General features: G+C 55.7%; 5 protein-coding genes across 5 annotated transcripts; 3 read left to right on the top strand and 2 right to left on the bottom strand.

Moving 5' to 3' along the window:
* Window positions 1-139: 139 nt before the first annotated feature.
* On the bottom strand, window positions 140-5154 carry CONPUDRAFT_112678 (uncharacterized protein). Its single transcript, XM_007776653.1, has 22 exons — window positions 4847-5154; window positions 4620-4770; window positions 4368-4520; window positions 4268-4315; window positions 4092-4212; window positions 3924-4025; window positions 3757-3851; window positions 3638-3703; window positions 3476-3559; window positions 3154-3403; window positions 2995-3068; window positions 2903-2918; window positions 2790-2840; window positions 2617-2721; window positions 2533-2543; window positions 2384-2472; window positions 2215-2317; window positions 1068-2110; window positions 788-989; window positions 595-714; window positions 427-529; window positions 140-362 (listed from the first exon to the last, which is right to left on the bottom strand). The coding sequence occupies exons 1-22, from the start codon at window positions 5145-5147 to the stop codon at window positions 291-293; spliced, it is 3360 nt and encodes a 1119-aa protein (XP_007774843.1). The 5' UTR covers window positions 5148-5154; the 3' UTR covers window positions 140-290.
* Window positions 5155-5387: 233 nt separating this feature from the next.
* On the top strand, window positions 5388-7861 carry CONPUDRAFT_140234 (NAD dependent epimerase/dehydratase). The gene is made up of 8 exons (XM_007776652.1): window positions 5388-5465; window positions 5534-5578; window positions 5632-6042; window positions 6114-6267; window positions 6335-7231; window positions 7320-7541; window positions 7616-7754; window positions 7818-7861. The coding sequence occupies exons 1-5, from the start codon at window positions 5426-5428 to the stop codon at window positions 6498-6500; spliced, it is 816 nt and encodes a 271-aa protein (XP_007774842.1). The 5' UTR covers window positions 5388-5425; the 3' UTR covers window positions 6501-7231; window positions 7320-7541; window positions 7616-7754; window positions 7818-7861.
* A 326-nt stretch (window positions 7862-8187) lies between these two features.
* CONPUDRAFT_112670 (NAD(P)-binding protein) lies at window positions 8188-9847 on the bottom strand. Its single transcript, XM_007776651.1, has 7 exons — window positions 9536-9847; window positions 9305-9471; window positions 9141-9250; window positions 8892-9085; window positions 8701-8832; window positions 8530-8619; window positions 8188-8460 (listed from the first exon to the last, which is right to left on the bottom strand). The coding sequence occupies exons 1-7, from the start codon at window positions 9677-9679 to the stop codon at window positions 8353-8355; spliced, it is 945 nt and encodes a 314-aa protein (XP_007774841.1). The 5' UTR covers window positions 9680-9847; the 3' UTR covers window positions 8188-8352.
* A 53-nt stretch (window positions 9848-9900) lies between these two features.
* CONPUDRAFT_169720 (uncharacterized protein) lies at window positions 9901-10721 on the top strand (the record flags this gene model as incomplete). Its single annotated transcript, XM_007776650.1, has 3 exons — window positions 9901-10243; window positions 10302-10370; window positions 10428-10721. The coding sequence occupies exons 1-3, from the start codon at window positions 10037-10039 to the stop codon at window positions 10719-10721; spliced, it is 570 nt and encodes a 189-aa protein (XP_007774840.1). The 5' UTR covers window positions 9901-10036.
* Window positions 10722-11745: 1024 nt separating this feature from the next.
* CONPUDRAFT_66533 (uncharacterized protein) lies at window positions 11746-14595 on the top strand (the record flags this gene model as incomplete). The annotated part of the gene is made up of 7 exons (XM_007776594.1): window positions 11746-11808; window positions 11865-12098; window positions 12153-12925; window positions 12974-13349; window positions 13402-13663; window positions 13714-14069; window positions 14122-14595. Coding segments are annotated over 7 exons (2538 nt in total), but the record flags the coding sequence as incomplete, so codon positions are not given.
* Window positions 14596-14784: the final 189 nt, after the last annotated feature.

The following is a 14784-nucleotide window of genomic DNA, read 5'->3' as shown; positions in this document are numbered from 1 at the left end:
TTTACTATACCGTTCCCTAGTAGCGGAGACGACGCCTGTATTCTATTTCTATCCTAACGAGATGTAACTATTCCGAGGCCGCTTACATGATTTACTGTGGGCTTTCGTGAGCGAGCCTATAGAAGGAGTTTCGTGTCATGCATAATCGTGAGTATGAGTGGGTAAGTACTGTAGTACAATAAGCGAGAGCATAAGGTAGGTATAAAGGAATGAGTAGTAACCCACTCGTCCAAGTAATGTCGTTTCTCCATCATCTCCTCTCCTCCGCATCCTCACGGGGCACTGCGATCTTAGGACTGGCTTCCGCCCGCACCCTGGCCCTGGCCCTGCCCGTCCGCGTTATTCTTCGACATACCGAATAACTGCACACATATCAGCCTCACCATCCATCTGACACAGAAACAGAAGAAAGAAAGGGCACCGCACCATCTTAATCTCCCGCACGCTCATCTTGTGCAGCCGCACACCGCCGCCCTCGCCCAGCGCCGCGTCCGCGAGGTCGGTCTTGACAGCCTGCAGGTGCAGCATGCTGTGCCGAGGGTGAGAAAAACACAGGAAAAGGAGAGAAAGAGAGAGAGAGAGAGTCAAACGCACCGGTCCTCGATCGTATTCCTGACCACAAGCCGCTTCACGAACACCTCCTTGTCCTGCCCGAGCCGGTGCACGCGGTCGTACGCCTGCGCCTCCGCCGCGTAGTTCCACGACAGGTCCAGACTACACCCGCACGCACGCGCCCGTTGAGTACAGCGACGGGATAAACCGGAGGAGAGCCATGCATAATACGCACTTGACGATCCGGTTCGCAGCGACGAGGTTCAGCCCGACGCCGCCGCACTTGGTGCTGATGAGCGCGACGCGCGGCCCGTCGCCGCGCTTGAACGCCGCGAGCGCCCGCTCGCGCGCCGCGCGGTCCATCGAGCCGTCGTACCGCACGCTGCGCAGGCCGTACCGCGTGAAGAGCGACTCGACGAGGTCGAGCATCGATGTCCCTGTGGATTGTAAATGTCAGACCACGTTCACGTGTGCGCGAAGGAAATTTCGAGGGATCGTAGAAGGAGAGAACGCACACTGCGAATAACATATCGCCTTGTCCCCCAATGCTTCCCACTCCTCGAGTAACTCGATCAGCTTCACCATCTTCGTGCTCGGCTCGAGTGTCGTGTCGCCCCGGCGCCACGTCTCGATGAGCGCGTCGGACGGGCCCGCGCTGGCGCCCGCGCCGCTGTCCCCGTCTCTGTCTCTGTTATTGGCCGGCGCTTTCTTGCCGGTGGCGGCTTTCTTGCCAGTGGCCGCTTTCTTGCCTTTGGCAGTGGCTTTGCTCTTGGTCTTCGCTGCGACCTTGCCCTTGCCTTTGGCCTTTCCTTTACCCTTAGTCGCAGGCGCAACCGCGGCCTTGCCTGTCGCCTTCGATCTGGTCTTGGGTCCTGCATCGCTCTCCTCCTCCTCCTCCTCCTCCTCCTCCTCAAGACTATCCGACATCGTCAGATCAATCATCCCCGTGTCCTTCCTCTCCTTCCCCGCACCACCGCCCGCCTTCGCCTTCTCTTTCTCTTTCTGCTTCTGGCTCTGCGTCGCGCGGAGCACCGAAAAGTCCGGCATATCGTCCTCGGAGGAGGAGGAGCTCGACCCGCTCAGGGAGTCCGCCCTGCTCCTCTTCGTCTTCTTCGCGGCCCGCTTCGTGCCCGAGTCGGAATCGGAGTTGTCGTCTGACGAGAACTCGACGGAGGACGTACGTTTTCCTTCTCCTTTTCCTTTTCCGTTGGGCTTCGCCTTTCCTTTCACCGTCTTGCTCTCCTCCTCACTACTCTCCCCCTCTTCCTCTTCCTCCGTACCCTCCTCCTCCTCCCCATCTTTCTCTTCCTCATCACTAATCTCAACCACCGCCCCCGGCCTCCTCCTCCTCTCCCGCGCCACCGCCCGCTCCCGCCTCACCCTCCGCGCCTCGCCCGCAAGCACATCGTCGTCCGGCTCGAACGCGCTCCCCAAGAACGTCTTCTTCGCGGCAAAGTCGACCATCGTCCTGCACGTCGGGCACGGGCGCCACCCCTTCGCGGCCGCTGTCTCGTACTCGCGCTCCGCGCGCGCGTTTTCCTGCTCGGTGCCGTAGCCGCTGCGGGTTACGTCGTGTCAGATTCGGTGCATGCATGTGGCTGGGTGTATGCGCGGAGCGGAGAGAGCGGGTGGGAGGGGAGAGGAGAGAGGAGAGGGACGCACAAGATGTTGTCGTGCGCGATGGGCGCCTGGCGCAGCTCCATCATGCAGTCGTTGCAGAGCTCGTGGCTGCACGAGAGAACACGCATGCTGTTGTTCACGTACACTATAAATGATGAGACACAATGATAAAGTGTTAGTCGAGAGAGTATGAAGGTAGGATTCAACGCACTGTCTTTGCACACGGGGCACGCCGGCGGCTCCGTGTCCGCCTCGTCTTCAAATATGCCCATCTCCTGCGCGAGCGCACGGCGCATGAACCTGTGTTGTTTCTCCGAGTTGAGCACGTCCCGACTGCGAGAGAGCGTGGATCGGGCTTACCGTTTCTTTTGCTGTATCCCCACCGACGAGCAGTCTCAGTCTCAGCCCCAATATCGCGAAAGAGAGAAAAAAAAGACGACGTACGCTCTCGACCCACGCGACGCCCATCTCCTTGAGGGCCCTGCCGCGCTCCTTGTCCTTGTCGTCGGACATGAGCAGCGTCGGGTCTGCGTATTGCTCTGTTTGGCTCTGTTCGAAGCAATCCGCGTCAGTCGATGTTAAGTATGGCGATGGGCCAGCGAGTGTCATCCACGTACCAGGATAAGGGTCGGGTGGCAGCACAGCTGTCTGAGTCGGAGGATCATCACCTACGGCGAGCGTTTAGGTCTGTGGGACGGAGTGGACCTGGAACATAAGGAAGATAACGCACCAGCACAGCTGACGCGCTGTTGGAGACCACGGGTTGTCAGCGTCCGATTTGCCTCGCGTAGCACAAAAGAGAAAGAGTAAAACGGGACGTACTTCTTCAACAACGTCCGATTCCTGATAAACCGGCTAATCCTAACCCGCGAACGCGACTCGAACTTGTCATATAGCTAAACAAAACGCCCATGCATACATCAGTACGAATTCCCTTTCAATAACAATAACATCAACAGCAATAAAAACAGCACCACCCACCTCCCGCTCGTCCTCCGAGAAATCCAGATACACCAACTCGATATGCTTCTCGGGCAGCTGCAGAATCGGCTCGCCCTCGATCTCAGACTTCTTCGTGCGCCGCATCAGCAGCGGCTTCAGGATCTCCTGCGCGCGCATCGCCGCGAGCGGCGGGTCGTCTTCCTGCACCTTGGCGATGTACTGGTGGAAGGACTCCCAGTCGTTCCACGGGCGGAAGCGCCCGAAGCGGAGGAGGCCGTAGATGTCGGCGCTGCGGAGAGTGAGTCGATGATGCTAGTGGAAGGAGAACGGGAGGAAATAGAAGGGTAGAGGGAGGACGCACAGCGTGTTCGTGACGGGTGTGCCGGAGAGCAGCCAGCGGTAGGTCGAGCGGAGGAGCGCGACGGAGCGGCTCGAGGCGGTGCGTCTGATGAAGAATAACAATGCATTAATGTCTTTCCTGTCAGAAGACTGGAACGGGCTGAGCCAGGGGACGCTTCCTCACCTGTTCCGGATGTACTGTGCTTCGTCAAGAACGACACGGTACCACTTGACGCGCGCGAGGATGCCACTACACATACGGGGATCAGCGTTTGGTTATCAAGAAAACAGGAAGGAACATACCCATTCTCCGCAAGGTACCGCATCGTGTCTCCATCCTCAATTTCAGATGGTAGGTAAAAGTCCATGGAGAGTGTCTGATACGTCGTAATAATCACCTGCAGGTGCCCGAATGCAAATTTTAGACCATCAGTACTAGGAGAACGCATCGGCGATGAAAGGCGACGCACGTCGTAATCGTCAATCTGATCTAGTCTACGGAGCTTATCCCTGCCGTGGTGTATGTGCACGCTGAAAACGTCGTTTGTCTTCGTCTCGAGTTCTTCCTTCCACTACACGCCAGATGCACGAGACTTGTGAGTGTTTCGAGACCCGGATGTGGCGAAGGGACTACGTACCTGATGGAGCAGTGCTGCGGGAACCACGATAAGAGTGACCTTTGCCGACGAGCTTTCCTTAGGCAGGTTATATGCCATGGTTGCTATCATCTGCACGGTCTTTCCGAGGCCCATGTCGTCGCTGAACAATACTATTAAAAGGGGTTGATGATACGGGTTCGCTACGGAGTACGCACCCTAATATACCTCCTTTATGCGGTGTTTTCAGTTCTTGGTCGACCATCCTTCATGCTCTTAGCAGCAGTTGGCGATGCACATACATAGAGAAGCGCTCACCAGCTGACGCCAATGGCCTGATGAGGGAGCAGGCGGACTTCCATGCCAGGCATCAGATCCCGCTTGTCCATTAGGCCCAGCCGCTCCATGGCTTCTCTGACGGAGCGCTCCTGGCTGAGCTTGTCGATCGAGTTGTACACAAAGTCGGCCAACCTGTCCGAGTCGTAAGTTAGCAAGAGCCGCACATGTGAGATGCAGCCAGCGTATCCGAGAGCATATAACCACACATATTCAGAACAGAAAACCACTAACTTCTCAGCCTGATCGTTCCCCCCTTTATCATACCACTGCACCGGCGTCTCCTTGTCGTAGTTGAGATTGAATCCCGAGGCGACGAGATTGACCGCGACTTCGTGTATACCACCGGTCCGAATCGCCTGTGCCTGGGAAGACGGACCCGCAACTACAGCGGCCCACCAAGATCAGCATTTGGCGATCAGATGGTGTCGGTTAGACGAGGGTGGAAACAAATGACGTACTCGTCGCAGTCGGCCTGTTGGTGAGCGACGCGCCCGAGCCGAGCAGGGCGGTCGCGTCGAGGATCATGCGGTTGTGCGCGCTCTCGTCCCGTCCTTCGCGAATGCCTGCAATGTATCCACGCTCTCTTCTAGGGGGGCCGTTGCCATTGAGCAGGTCAAAGGCATTCTGAGGCGCAGGAGGAGCAAATGTGTTCCTGAAGGGGTCTGCGGCTTGTGTCAGAGGAGGTGGTGGTTGTAACGCGCCGTCGAGTGCAGCGAGGAGACGCGATGCGCGCTGAGAAGGGGCAGGAGGGTCGCCCATGGTTCGAGTGGTAGATTGGTGGTGGTGGTGAAAGAACAAGGCGAGATGCTGTAGTGGTGCTGTGGTCTCTAGGTGCTGTAATTGGCGCGCTTGACTCCGGAGCGCGTCTGGTCGCGTCCAAGAAAATCAATTGGATATGCCAATCAGGGGTAAACAACTTGGTGGCGGCACTCGGGTCCGGTGCCCCGGATAGTCGACAGGGGCTATTTCTGCCTTTCGCACAGAACACAGCGTCCCCACCAACTCCTTACTGAACCAGATCAGGCCAACAAATAAACATGGACCTCAAGCTCCAAGGTGTACACGTTCTTGTCACAGGTGAGTCAGTCCGAAGTGCACGCCAAAGCAACTTCGCTGTGCTGGATCTGACTCGGAGATTACCCCAGGTGCAAGCGGAGGAATCGGCCTTGAAACAGTAAAAACATACCTCTGCATGTCTCTTGTTGATCCTCCCCTCGTTCACCTCCTCTGACGCACAACCCAGCCCTAGGTGCCCATGTAACCGCGCACTACAACACGAACGCGAGCACCCTCTCCGCGCTTGCAGGCCCCACGCAATTCCAAGCCCTACAAGCCGACCTTGCCTCCGAGTCCGCGGTCCAGAGCCTCTTCGCGGCGATGCACGCATCGCCCTTCGGCTCACCACAGATCATCGTCGTCAACCACGCCGTGAGCACCATCTCGTACATCGCCGTCGCGGACATGGAGCTCTCCCAATGGGAGAGCGTCATCAGCAAGAACCTCACCTCAAGCTTCCTCGTCTGCCGCGAGTACCTCAGGGTCCTACGGGCGCTATCAGAGGACAAGAAGGGCAAGGCGGCAATCGTGCTGATCGGGAGTACAGCGGGCAAGTATGGCGAGGCCGGGAATGCGGATTATGCTGTGACGAAGAGCGGTGCGTTTCCACTTCGTTTTGAAGGCCGGCTCGCATTCAATACTAATGCCGCACGCCATGCGTGCCTTTAGGCATGATGTACGGCCTGACGATGTCTCTCAAGAACGAGATCGTCAGAATCGCCCCACGTGGGCGTGTCAACTGCGTCGCCCCAGGCTGGGTCAAGACGCCCATGGCGGCCGAGTCGCTCAAGGACCCAGATGTGGTCTACGCCGCCCTCGCCACGTGCGTCCCTCTCTCATCCGTCTCTTCTTACCTTTCCTATGCTCACGCGCTGCGATTTGGGCCTCAGAACTCCTCTCAAGAAGGTTGCAGAGCCAGCGGACATCACAACGCAGGTCGCGATGCTCTCGTCGAATGCGGTGTCGGGGCACGTCTCTGGCCAGGTCCTTATGGTCGAAGGTGGCATGGAAGGTCGACTGCTCAACAAGCGGGAAGATGTTCCACTCTCATTGTAAGATATGCAGCATATTTAAACAGGGTATACAAGCGAATCCATGTAGCACTACAACTGTATCGACCCTGAGGAACACCTCGTAGCCATTAGCCAAACCTCAACGTCCTCACCACCTCATCCATACTCTCCCCGCACTTCATCGTCTTGACATACGTACTCGTATGCACACTCACATCCTCCAGCTTCTCCCACTCCGCCATCTTAACATCATGCATCCCCTGCTCGACATTAAACCGAAAGTACACGCCCGGCGCATCCGCAAACCGCGCAGTCATCTCCTGCGCAACGGCTTCGCAGTCCGTCGCTAGACTCGCGAGCGCCTTGAGCGTCCCGACCGGGATCCCAATCCGCCCCGACTGCCCCGCAGGCGGAATCCTAAGGACGTGCGGCGCGCCCGTGCCGATGCTCACGACGCACGCGATCCCCGGGAAACCCCCGCCCCCTCCCCTTCCCCCACGCCCGCTCGAGGAGGCGTCGGCGAATATAGATTGCGCCTCGGTGAGCATGACCGCGCAGGGGTTGTTGATCCCGAAGCCGCCGTCGATGTACGTCTGCGAGACACCCGGGCCGTCCGCGATGCGGATGGGCTTGAAGAATGTCGGCGCGGCCGACGTCGCGCGTGCGGCTTCCCAGATCGTGCAGTTGGGCGAGGCGTTGCGCGGTGCGCGATACGTCCGGAAGAGCGCGGGCAGGTTCGCGTTGAGGTTCGAGGCCGTGCGCGCTGTCACGAACCTGCATCATGCACGTATGTCCAACAAAAGATGGCTCTAGGTCAGACTAGAGCCTAGGAGAGTGAGGAGGGAGGGAAGTGAAGACGCACACTTTACACGCTCCCTCGCTCATATCCATCATTCGTTCGTCCGCGTGCCCCGTGCGCTTCCCGACCACATCCTTAATAACACTCTCCAGCGCCGACGCCTTGTACTTCCCGTCCCCGAAGCGCTTCTTGCCCTTCCCAAACACCCGCTCCGAGAGCATACCATAGCAGTCGATCGCCTCCTGCACGGACATGCGCAGGCGCCCGAGCATGATCGCTATCAGCCTGCACGACCACCATCAGGTACTCGAATGAGCTGCGTTCGGACCGAAGAAGCGAGGGAAAAGGATGCGACGCACCCGCCTGTGCTCGTCCCGGCGATCATATCAAAGTACTCGCAGGGGAGCGGCATCTCCGGGAGGTTCTCGACAGCTTGGATGCGCGCGAGGAGCTCTTTGAGGATGACGAGCTCCGAGAGCCCGCGTATGCCGCCTCCATCTACGGAATGCAGCTTACAGATGAGCGAGTGGAGGCACAAATGTACTGTAGGGGGAAACACACCCAGACTCAGAAGACGCAGACCGCGAGTGCCATGGCCTTGCTGCATTCAAGTTGGGGGTGATTCAGGGACGTCTATGACTCAGAGCGCTGGCTTTGTATGAGGAAGGAGGCGGAGAGAGTGAAAGGTGTGAACACAGGATGCAGCATGGTGGAGAGGGAACAAGAATGACCATAAAGCACCGCCTGTCAAAGAGCTGTGAACAAGCGCGCAAGCACAAGCTGTTCGTCAGGGGCTTTTGTGCGTGACTACTGCTGGCTTCGCGTCGAAAAATCTATGTTTTATTTCCCACTTTTAATTGTGTTTGTAGTTTATTGCTCTATCTGACACCTCCCGCCACCAGAGGCAGAAAGAACAAATCACATCGTAAACCGTACATCTAAAGTTTGGGGGAATTTTTGCTCCTGGCTCTTGCCGTCTGAAGTCTTGACATGTCTGATACACCAAGCCAAAACCCACAACATCCAGTTAGAACCGTACCCAGACGCATAACGCTTATCATAGTAGAACAAACAGATTATCAGAAAATCTACTAGGTCATATGTCCTTCACCTGGTCCTCGAGCCAGCTCCACAGTTTCTGCCCCAGCTCGGGATCCTGCGAGTACGGCGCAGGCTTTCCCACCCGCGCAAAAGGAATCAGATACTGCGTGGCAACTATCATCAGACTGCCGTTCCGCTATTCGAGCTTTCGGGATGACAAAAGAGTGCTTACCTGCCCGTCGAGGTCTGCAGTCTCAGGTGCTGCCCCCGCGTATAACTGCGTGAACGCACCGAGTTTGACATCTTTCGTGATAAGGGCGTCCTAAAAACGAAGAGAAAATCCGCGTTAGTGTACTCGAACAGGGTACGAGAAATGGTGAAGCCGTAAGCACGTAGCACATACCTGGATTCGCGTGACGAGTGCAGGCGTGTGCCGATTTATTTCAGACTTGATAATCCCCGGGTGGATAGCCGTGGTGACAATGCCCGTCTCCCGATACCTCCTGCTGAACTCCGCTGCGTAGACGACGTTTCCCTGCGCACGTTCCGTTTTACGTCCCGGGCACGATGATGAGTAGTCGGTAAAGTACGTACCATCTTGCTCTGGGCGTATAGCTCTTCAGGACGGATCTTGCGTCGAACGGGACCATCTTTGAATGTATCAAAGTTGAACTTGCCAAAAAGGTGCGCAACCGAGGACGAGTTCACGACGCGCACGGTGCCCTTCGGCTTATCTTTCGCGGTCGAGCTCAGAATGGGCAATAGGAGCTGGGTGAAGTAGAAGTGACCTAGGGCACCAGGCGAGGTGAGGGAAACGCGAACAGTAATAACGAAACCACGCACCGAGTACATGAACACCCCACTGCATATCGTACCCGTCATCGGTCACCATGTCGATTGGCGGGGCCATGAGTCCTGCGTTGTTGAATAGTACGTGCAACTCTGTTTCCTTGCTATCGACCAGACCATCAGCCGCCTACCAGTACGACACCGAGGGGGACACGAACCTCATGAACTCTTCAGCAGCAACCTTTATCATCCCCAAATTCGCCAGATCCAGCATGAGGAGGTGCGCCTCGCGTCCGGTCTGTTCTTTGAGCTCTTGCAGAGCCTGCTGGGCCTTGTCTGCGTTTCGCGCTGCTACGTACACCTTCGCGTTCTTCTCCAGCAGAACCTAAGGGAAAACGGACAGACGCATCAGCGAGGATATGGAGGGGAACGTATGATGATAGGCTCACCCGAGCGGTCTCCTTACCGAGACCAGCATTCGCACCGGTGATGAGGACGACTTTGCCAGACATGTCGGGAATCTGATCCGTACTCCAGCTTGGGGCGGGGGGCCAGGCCTGGCGAAGGAAGGTGTAGGCTGCACTCAGAGACATGGCGCCAAGGTTGTACACGGAGACGAGGCTTGGATGCTACACGGCCAGACGCTCGGGATGTCCACAGTAGGAACGCGGGTTTGAATTCGAGTAGGAATCTCGCCGGATGCATATAGGCCTAATTCGGATAGCCATTGGACCAAAAGCTGTGTTATTGTGACAGGGATGTCCTTGAATACATGACCCAGTTGTAACCGTCGCGCGGATGTCCTAGGGACATCCCTGAGATATGCCCCAACATAGTACTCACCCGCAGGATGTCCAGAATCTATCTGGCGGCCTGCACGAACCTTCAAATGGTTTTGCAGCGCCCTTGCGACTCTCAGCTTTGCCATTGTCGCCACCATTCCCCCCACTATGTGTTCAGCTCTTGGGGCCATCAAGTTTCGACGCTTCGACTCGGTTTCACCCGACATACCACAGCTCAAAACCGACCCCAGGTCCACATGCATCCGCAAGACTGCCGATAAACTCCGGTGGGATCCCAACCTGGAGATGGGTGTCTATCAAGGCCTAACTGCCGAGGAGCAGGCAGTGGTCATGGAGGACCGCTTTGAGTGGGGCGTGCGTGATCTCATTATACACACTTGCCTTGCATGCTAACTTGTTGTTCACATTTCAGGATGAAGAAAGCTCTTCAGAGCCGGAGCGTGAGGAACCACTGGAGTCTTACATATGGAGGATTCCCCTGGTGCGTGCTTTTTTCATGGTATCCATAGATTTTATTACTCATATTCAACTCTTACAGAGACGTAACAACAAGAAGACCCGCCAAATCCCCGTGTCGACTGCAGTGGATCCATCCCAGAGTCAAGCCTCTGACGCAGGCGGTCTGGTCGCCAGTTTCCCGCAGAATAATCCCTCGGGCTTGGAGGAAACTCAGACTCAGTACTCACAGGAGAGTCAAGCCTCTGATGCAGGCGGTCTGGTTGTCAGTTCCCCGCAGAATAATCCCTCAGGCTTGGAAGAAACTCAGACTCAGTACTCACAGTCGCTGCCCACTGAAGTCAAGGATTTTCTTGCTATTTTTGAGAAGCATTGAGTAGATCACGATGTATTAGCATAACTGTACCATCACTATTACATTATTCGCAAAGTACTATTCAATGTTGATTCAATGCGTCGAGGAATGCGTCGAGTACACGACGCGTCAAGCCTGTTTGCATGTGACCGAATATCATGGATGTCCTGGGGCCAACGCGTCGGAATAGACCATGTTTAGACCTGCCTCCAACGCAAGTCTTTGTTGAATCGTTGAATTCAGCCCACGCAAGTCTCTCTCATCTGCAACACCAGCCCGCAGAGTTGAACATCTCTCCCCTTCCCTCCAGTTCCTTGCCCTGTCCCGACAAAAGCCGACAACGTCCATGGAATCCAGCGACGAGATCCGGGAACTGGGTTTCCGGAACCCCCACTGTAAGGCATCAGTCTCTTGCAGCCCCATCGTCTGACCAAAATTTGTTTGCAGACTGGCAGCCCGGACAGGGTGGCAACTATGGTAAATGGCGCTGCACGGCATGCGACACGTCATGGTGGCCCCTCTACAAGGCCCTTCGGCACGACACTGGCATCAGTCATGCTGAACGCGTTGAATATTATGAAGAACAGCGCCACCTCCCACCACCACCAGCCTTACCCCGTGTCCTCGGTCCCTTGGCTGAGACGCTGAGAAATGCGAACCAGTCTTGGCCGCGTTCTGTCACAGCAGCTGCAGCGGCACCTCCAGCCCCTCCAGCCCCTCCAGCCCCTCCTCCACCTCCTCTGATGCCCATGCCACCTCCTTGGTTCAATGATGACGAGGAAAGTGTTGATCCAGCGCCCTTAATCGATGTGGAGCCGCTCGAGCACGGTGGCCTTCAAGAGGCATTTCTAGAATGGCTGGAGACAACGTCGACTGACTCCGAGACGTCTCAGGGGCTCGAACACGAGGACAACGATGGGATAGGACTGGAAGTAGGCGATACGGATGCCGGTGAGTTTGTGCACATTTTCTCAAGTGTCCTTACTCATGTATATGTTCTATATGATTACTTGAAGACGTTAATGGACCGGATGAAGGGGCACAACGTCGCCGACGACGTGCAGGTACAGAGGGCGACAGTGACTGGTACCCATGGCACGACAGGGAGGTATGTAGTACATTCACCATTTCTACGTTTCCTGATAGATGACGCCCGTCTGCTAGACTTGCATTTTGGATATCTTGCGTCACCTCCCTCGTTCCCTTTTCTCCGACAAACAAATGGCCACTATCATCTGGGCCATGGCCATTCTACAAGTCGATGATCTCCCCTCCGTCAAGGTTGTCAAGGACACTGGAACAGCAATTCACTCCCACTACGGTGTACCCACCACACGATACCAAGGGCGCCTTGGACATGTGTATTACATCAACGAATTGGCGTCATTGATAGCCCAGGTGCGAGTTGGATGACGCTTTATCCTTATCTCACATAACATATCACACCCGTAGGAAATGTCAAACCCTCTCATCCGCCCACACATACACCATTACCCCGAAGACTCCGGCCCTCGTCTCAGCGAGGCATGGCAAGGGCAGCGATGGCTTCGCGACATCGACCCTGAACTCTGTACACCCATGATCCGGATGGGCCGGCAGGATTTCTATGTTTTCGAACCCACCAAACTGGTCAACGGACAAGTGGTCCTCCCCGAGCGCTGGTATACTCGCAAAGCACCTGATGGGACTGACGGCTTCTATGCACGCGTGTGGCCCACGACTGTCACCTCTCATCCCACGGGTCAGGCAGGGTATACAGTGCATCAGTATGCCGCCTACGAGATACCCGCCAGCCAGCTTCTCACTTCATTCCCTCTGTTCAAAGAAACATATGGACGCGATGGGTTGCCGGATCCCACGGTTATTCTCGGTGAGCCTTCAAGTCCTTTTTGCTGTCCAATCGCTCGCTACAAACTTAGTTGTTGCTCAGGGGTTATTGATGCCAATAGGCGCTTCGGCCCATGGACGCTAACAAACCCAAGCGAGGGTAATGCATGGAGAGCCCGGGCTAAAGGCCATCGCGTCGTCAACTTCATGATGTGGTTATACTGTGATGATACCTCGGGTAACGTTTCCAAGAAATGGAACAAACATAATTCGTTTTTATTCACGTCCGCTGGCTTACCTCGATCCATGGTGCACCAAGAATCCAACATCCACTTCCTGTGTACCTCAAATGTTGCGCCGCCCCTTGAGATGCTCGATGGCATTGTGGATCAGCTTGAGTAAGTGTACTGGTTCATTTCATTTGATTACACTAACCTCAAATACAGGAATGCGCAGACCAACGGCATATGGGCGTGGGATGTGAGCGCCCAGGAGATGGTGCTCATCATTCCCGCAGTGTTGGCCCTTCTCGGCAATAACCCCATGCAGAGTGAACTCGCATGCCACATTGGTATGAAGGGCAAGTATTTCTGCAGAAACTGCTGGGTCAAAGGTCGCGACACAGCTGATGATCATCGCGAGGGTGCCGCTCCGCATCAAAATCAACCGGGATCGCCGAGTGGTAATCAATCCCCTCCCACCTCACGTGCTGCTACGCCTGGATCCGATGGCGATGCAAGTGATACACCAAAGCGTCGCACGCGGAAGGTGGTCAAAGAGACTCTTCAAGGGTTGGTGGACCGGGCGCATCGATTCCTTGGGGTGAGTCTCACCATCATTTATCCTTGCCATCCCTCAGGGTTGACCTTTGCAGAGCAACCCGCCTCGAACACGCTCTGACAGTGTCAGCAGGCTCCATAGCATGTTCATGGATGCCCAGGCCGGTGGGATCAAATCCCACTACTCCTCCGCCAAAACCAGGACAGGGCTCAAGGATGGGTTTATCGAGCATTTTGTTGGGCGCGTGTTCTCGCTTCCTACCGGTCGTCAGCGTCAAGAAGCAGATGCCCTCACACGAGGCCTCGATGAAGACGCCATTCTGCGCTCATACATGAGCCCAGTTTGGCGTGTGAAAGGTAAGTTTGCGTCCCACACTTCTCACCAGCATGAACTCAAATCCACGCAGGGCTTGATCCTCACCACGATACGCCAATCGAAATCCTGCATGTTGTACTGTTGGGGTTTGTCAAGTATCTATGGCGCGATGCAGTTAATCGTCTGAGCGATCCTCAGAAGGAGCTCGTCATCACACGGCTCAACTGCATGGATACTTCTGGGCTTGGATGCCCTCGGTTAGCTGGGACAACATTAGTGAAGTACGCGGGATCGTTGACTGGTCGCGACTTTCGGATCATCGCTCAAGTTGCGCCTTTCGTGCTTCTACAATTGGTGCCTCACCGATGCTATGACGCCTTCGTGGCACTCTCGATGCTTGTGCCACTCATTTGGCAGCCGGTTATCGAAAATGTCGACACGTATTTTGTAAGTCCTGATACACTCTCATGGATCTTTGTGACACTCAATCCGCATGCAGCCTCAGCTACAGGCAGCGGTTGACTATTTCCTGCTCTGTACGGCTCGTTGGACACCCAGATGGTTCAACAAGCCCAAGTTTCACTTAATTCGCCACCTCCTTGATCACATTCGACGTTTTGGGCCTGCCATTCTTTTCGCCACTGAGGGCTTCGAATCTTTCAATGCCATCATTCGTGATTTCAGTGTCCACACAAACAGACTGGCCCCATCACGAGACATTGGTGAAGGTTTCTCGCGCTGCAGTCTTATCCGACATGTGCTTGCAGGTGGCCTTTTCATGGAACACCCCCCGAAGGACGCCGAATCCAATGAACGCCCACGCCCCTTTGATGATAACCCCAACGCTTGGCATCATGCAGGGCGCCGGGTTCTTGCACTGACATCCTCAGCCTCAGCTGGGCCAGTTAAGAACGCCATCATAGACGCGTTTCATCTGTGGGCAGTCGATAAGACCCCTATACCAGGTGCGTAAAACTGATTTCATCATTGTATTCAAATGCGCTATAACTGTCCTCTAGGCCTGGCACCCACGGATGGATCGCAACCCCAGTTCCCCACCCAGACGTTGGCACACAACAAGTTACCTGGGGTACTCAACGCTCTCGCAGGATTCAAGGTGCAAACATGCCGAAGCATACAGGCCCGAAATGGCGATACGTGC

The sequence above is a fragment of the Coniophora puteana genome (genome assembly GCF_000271625.1).
Source record: "Coniophora puteana RWD-64-598 SS2 unplaced genomic scaffold CONPUscaffold_18, whole genome shotgun sequence".
NCBI lineage: Eukaryota > Fungi > Basidiomycota > Agaricomycetes > Boletales > Coniophoraceae > Coniophora > Coniophora puteana.
Note: the sequence above shows the minus strand (reverse complement) of the source record. Positions and strands in the feature narration are given on the sequence as shown.

What these genes read in the sequence shown, in the direction of transcription:
- CONPUDRAFT_112678 (XM_007776653.1), bottom strand. Translation starts at nt 5,147, where the DNA reads ATGGGCGACCCTCCTGCCCCTTCTCAGCGCGCATCGCGTCTCCTCGCT. An exon ending in CCGCAGCACTGCTCCATCAG is followed by an intron (nt 4,026 to 4,091) that starts GTACGTAGTCCC and finishes TCTGGCGTGTAG; the next exon opens with TGGAAGGAAGAACTCGAGAC. An exon ending in GCCACCCGACCCTTATCCTG is followed by an intron (nt 2,722 to 2,789) that starts GTACGTGGATGA and finishes TGCTTCGAACAG; the next exon opens with AGCCAAACAGAGCAATACGC.
- CONPUDRAFT_112670 (XM_007776651.1), bottom strand. Translation starts at nt 9,679, where the DNA reads ATGTCTCTGAGTGCAGCCTACACCTTCCTTCGCCAGGCCTGGCCCCCC. An exon ending in TCGGTAAGGAGACCGCTCGG is followed by an intron (nt 9,472 to 9,535) that starts GTGAGCCTATCA and finishes GTTTTCCCTTAG; the next exon opens with GTTCTGCTGGAGAAGAACGC. An exon ending in CTGCAGACCTCGACGGGCAG is followed by an intron (nt 8,461 to 8,529) that starts GTAAGCACTCTT and finishes GTTGCCACGCAG; the next exon opens with TATCTGATTCCTTTTGCGCG.
- CONPUDRAFT_140234 (XM_007776652.1), top strand. Translation starts at nt 5,426, where the DNA reads ATGGACCTCAAGCTCCAAGGTGTACACGTTCTTGTCACAG. An exon ending in TGTACACGTTCTTGTCACAG is followed by an intron (nt 5,466 to 5,533) that starts GTGAGTCAGTCC and finishes AGATTACCCCAG; the next exon opens with GTGCAAGCGGAGGAATCGGC. An exon ending in AACAGTAAAAACATACCTCT is followed by an intron (nt 5,579 to 5,631) that starts GCATGTCTCTTG and finishes CGCACAACCCAG; the next exon opens with CCCTAGGTGCCCATGTAACC.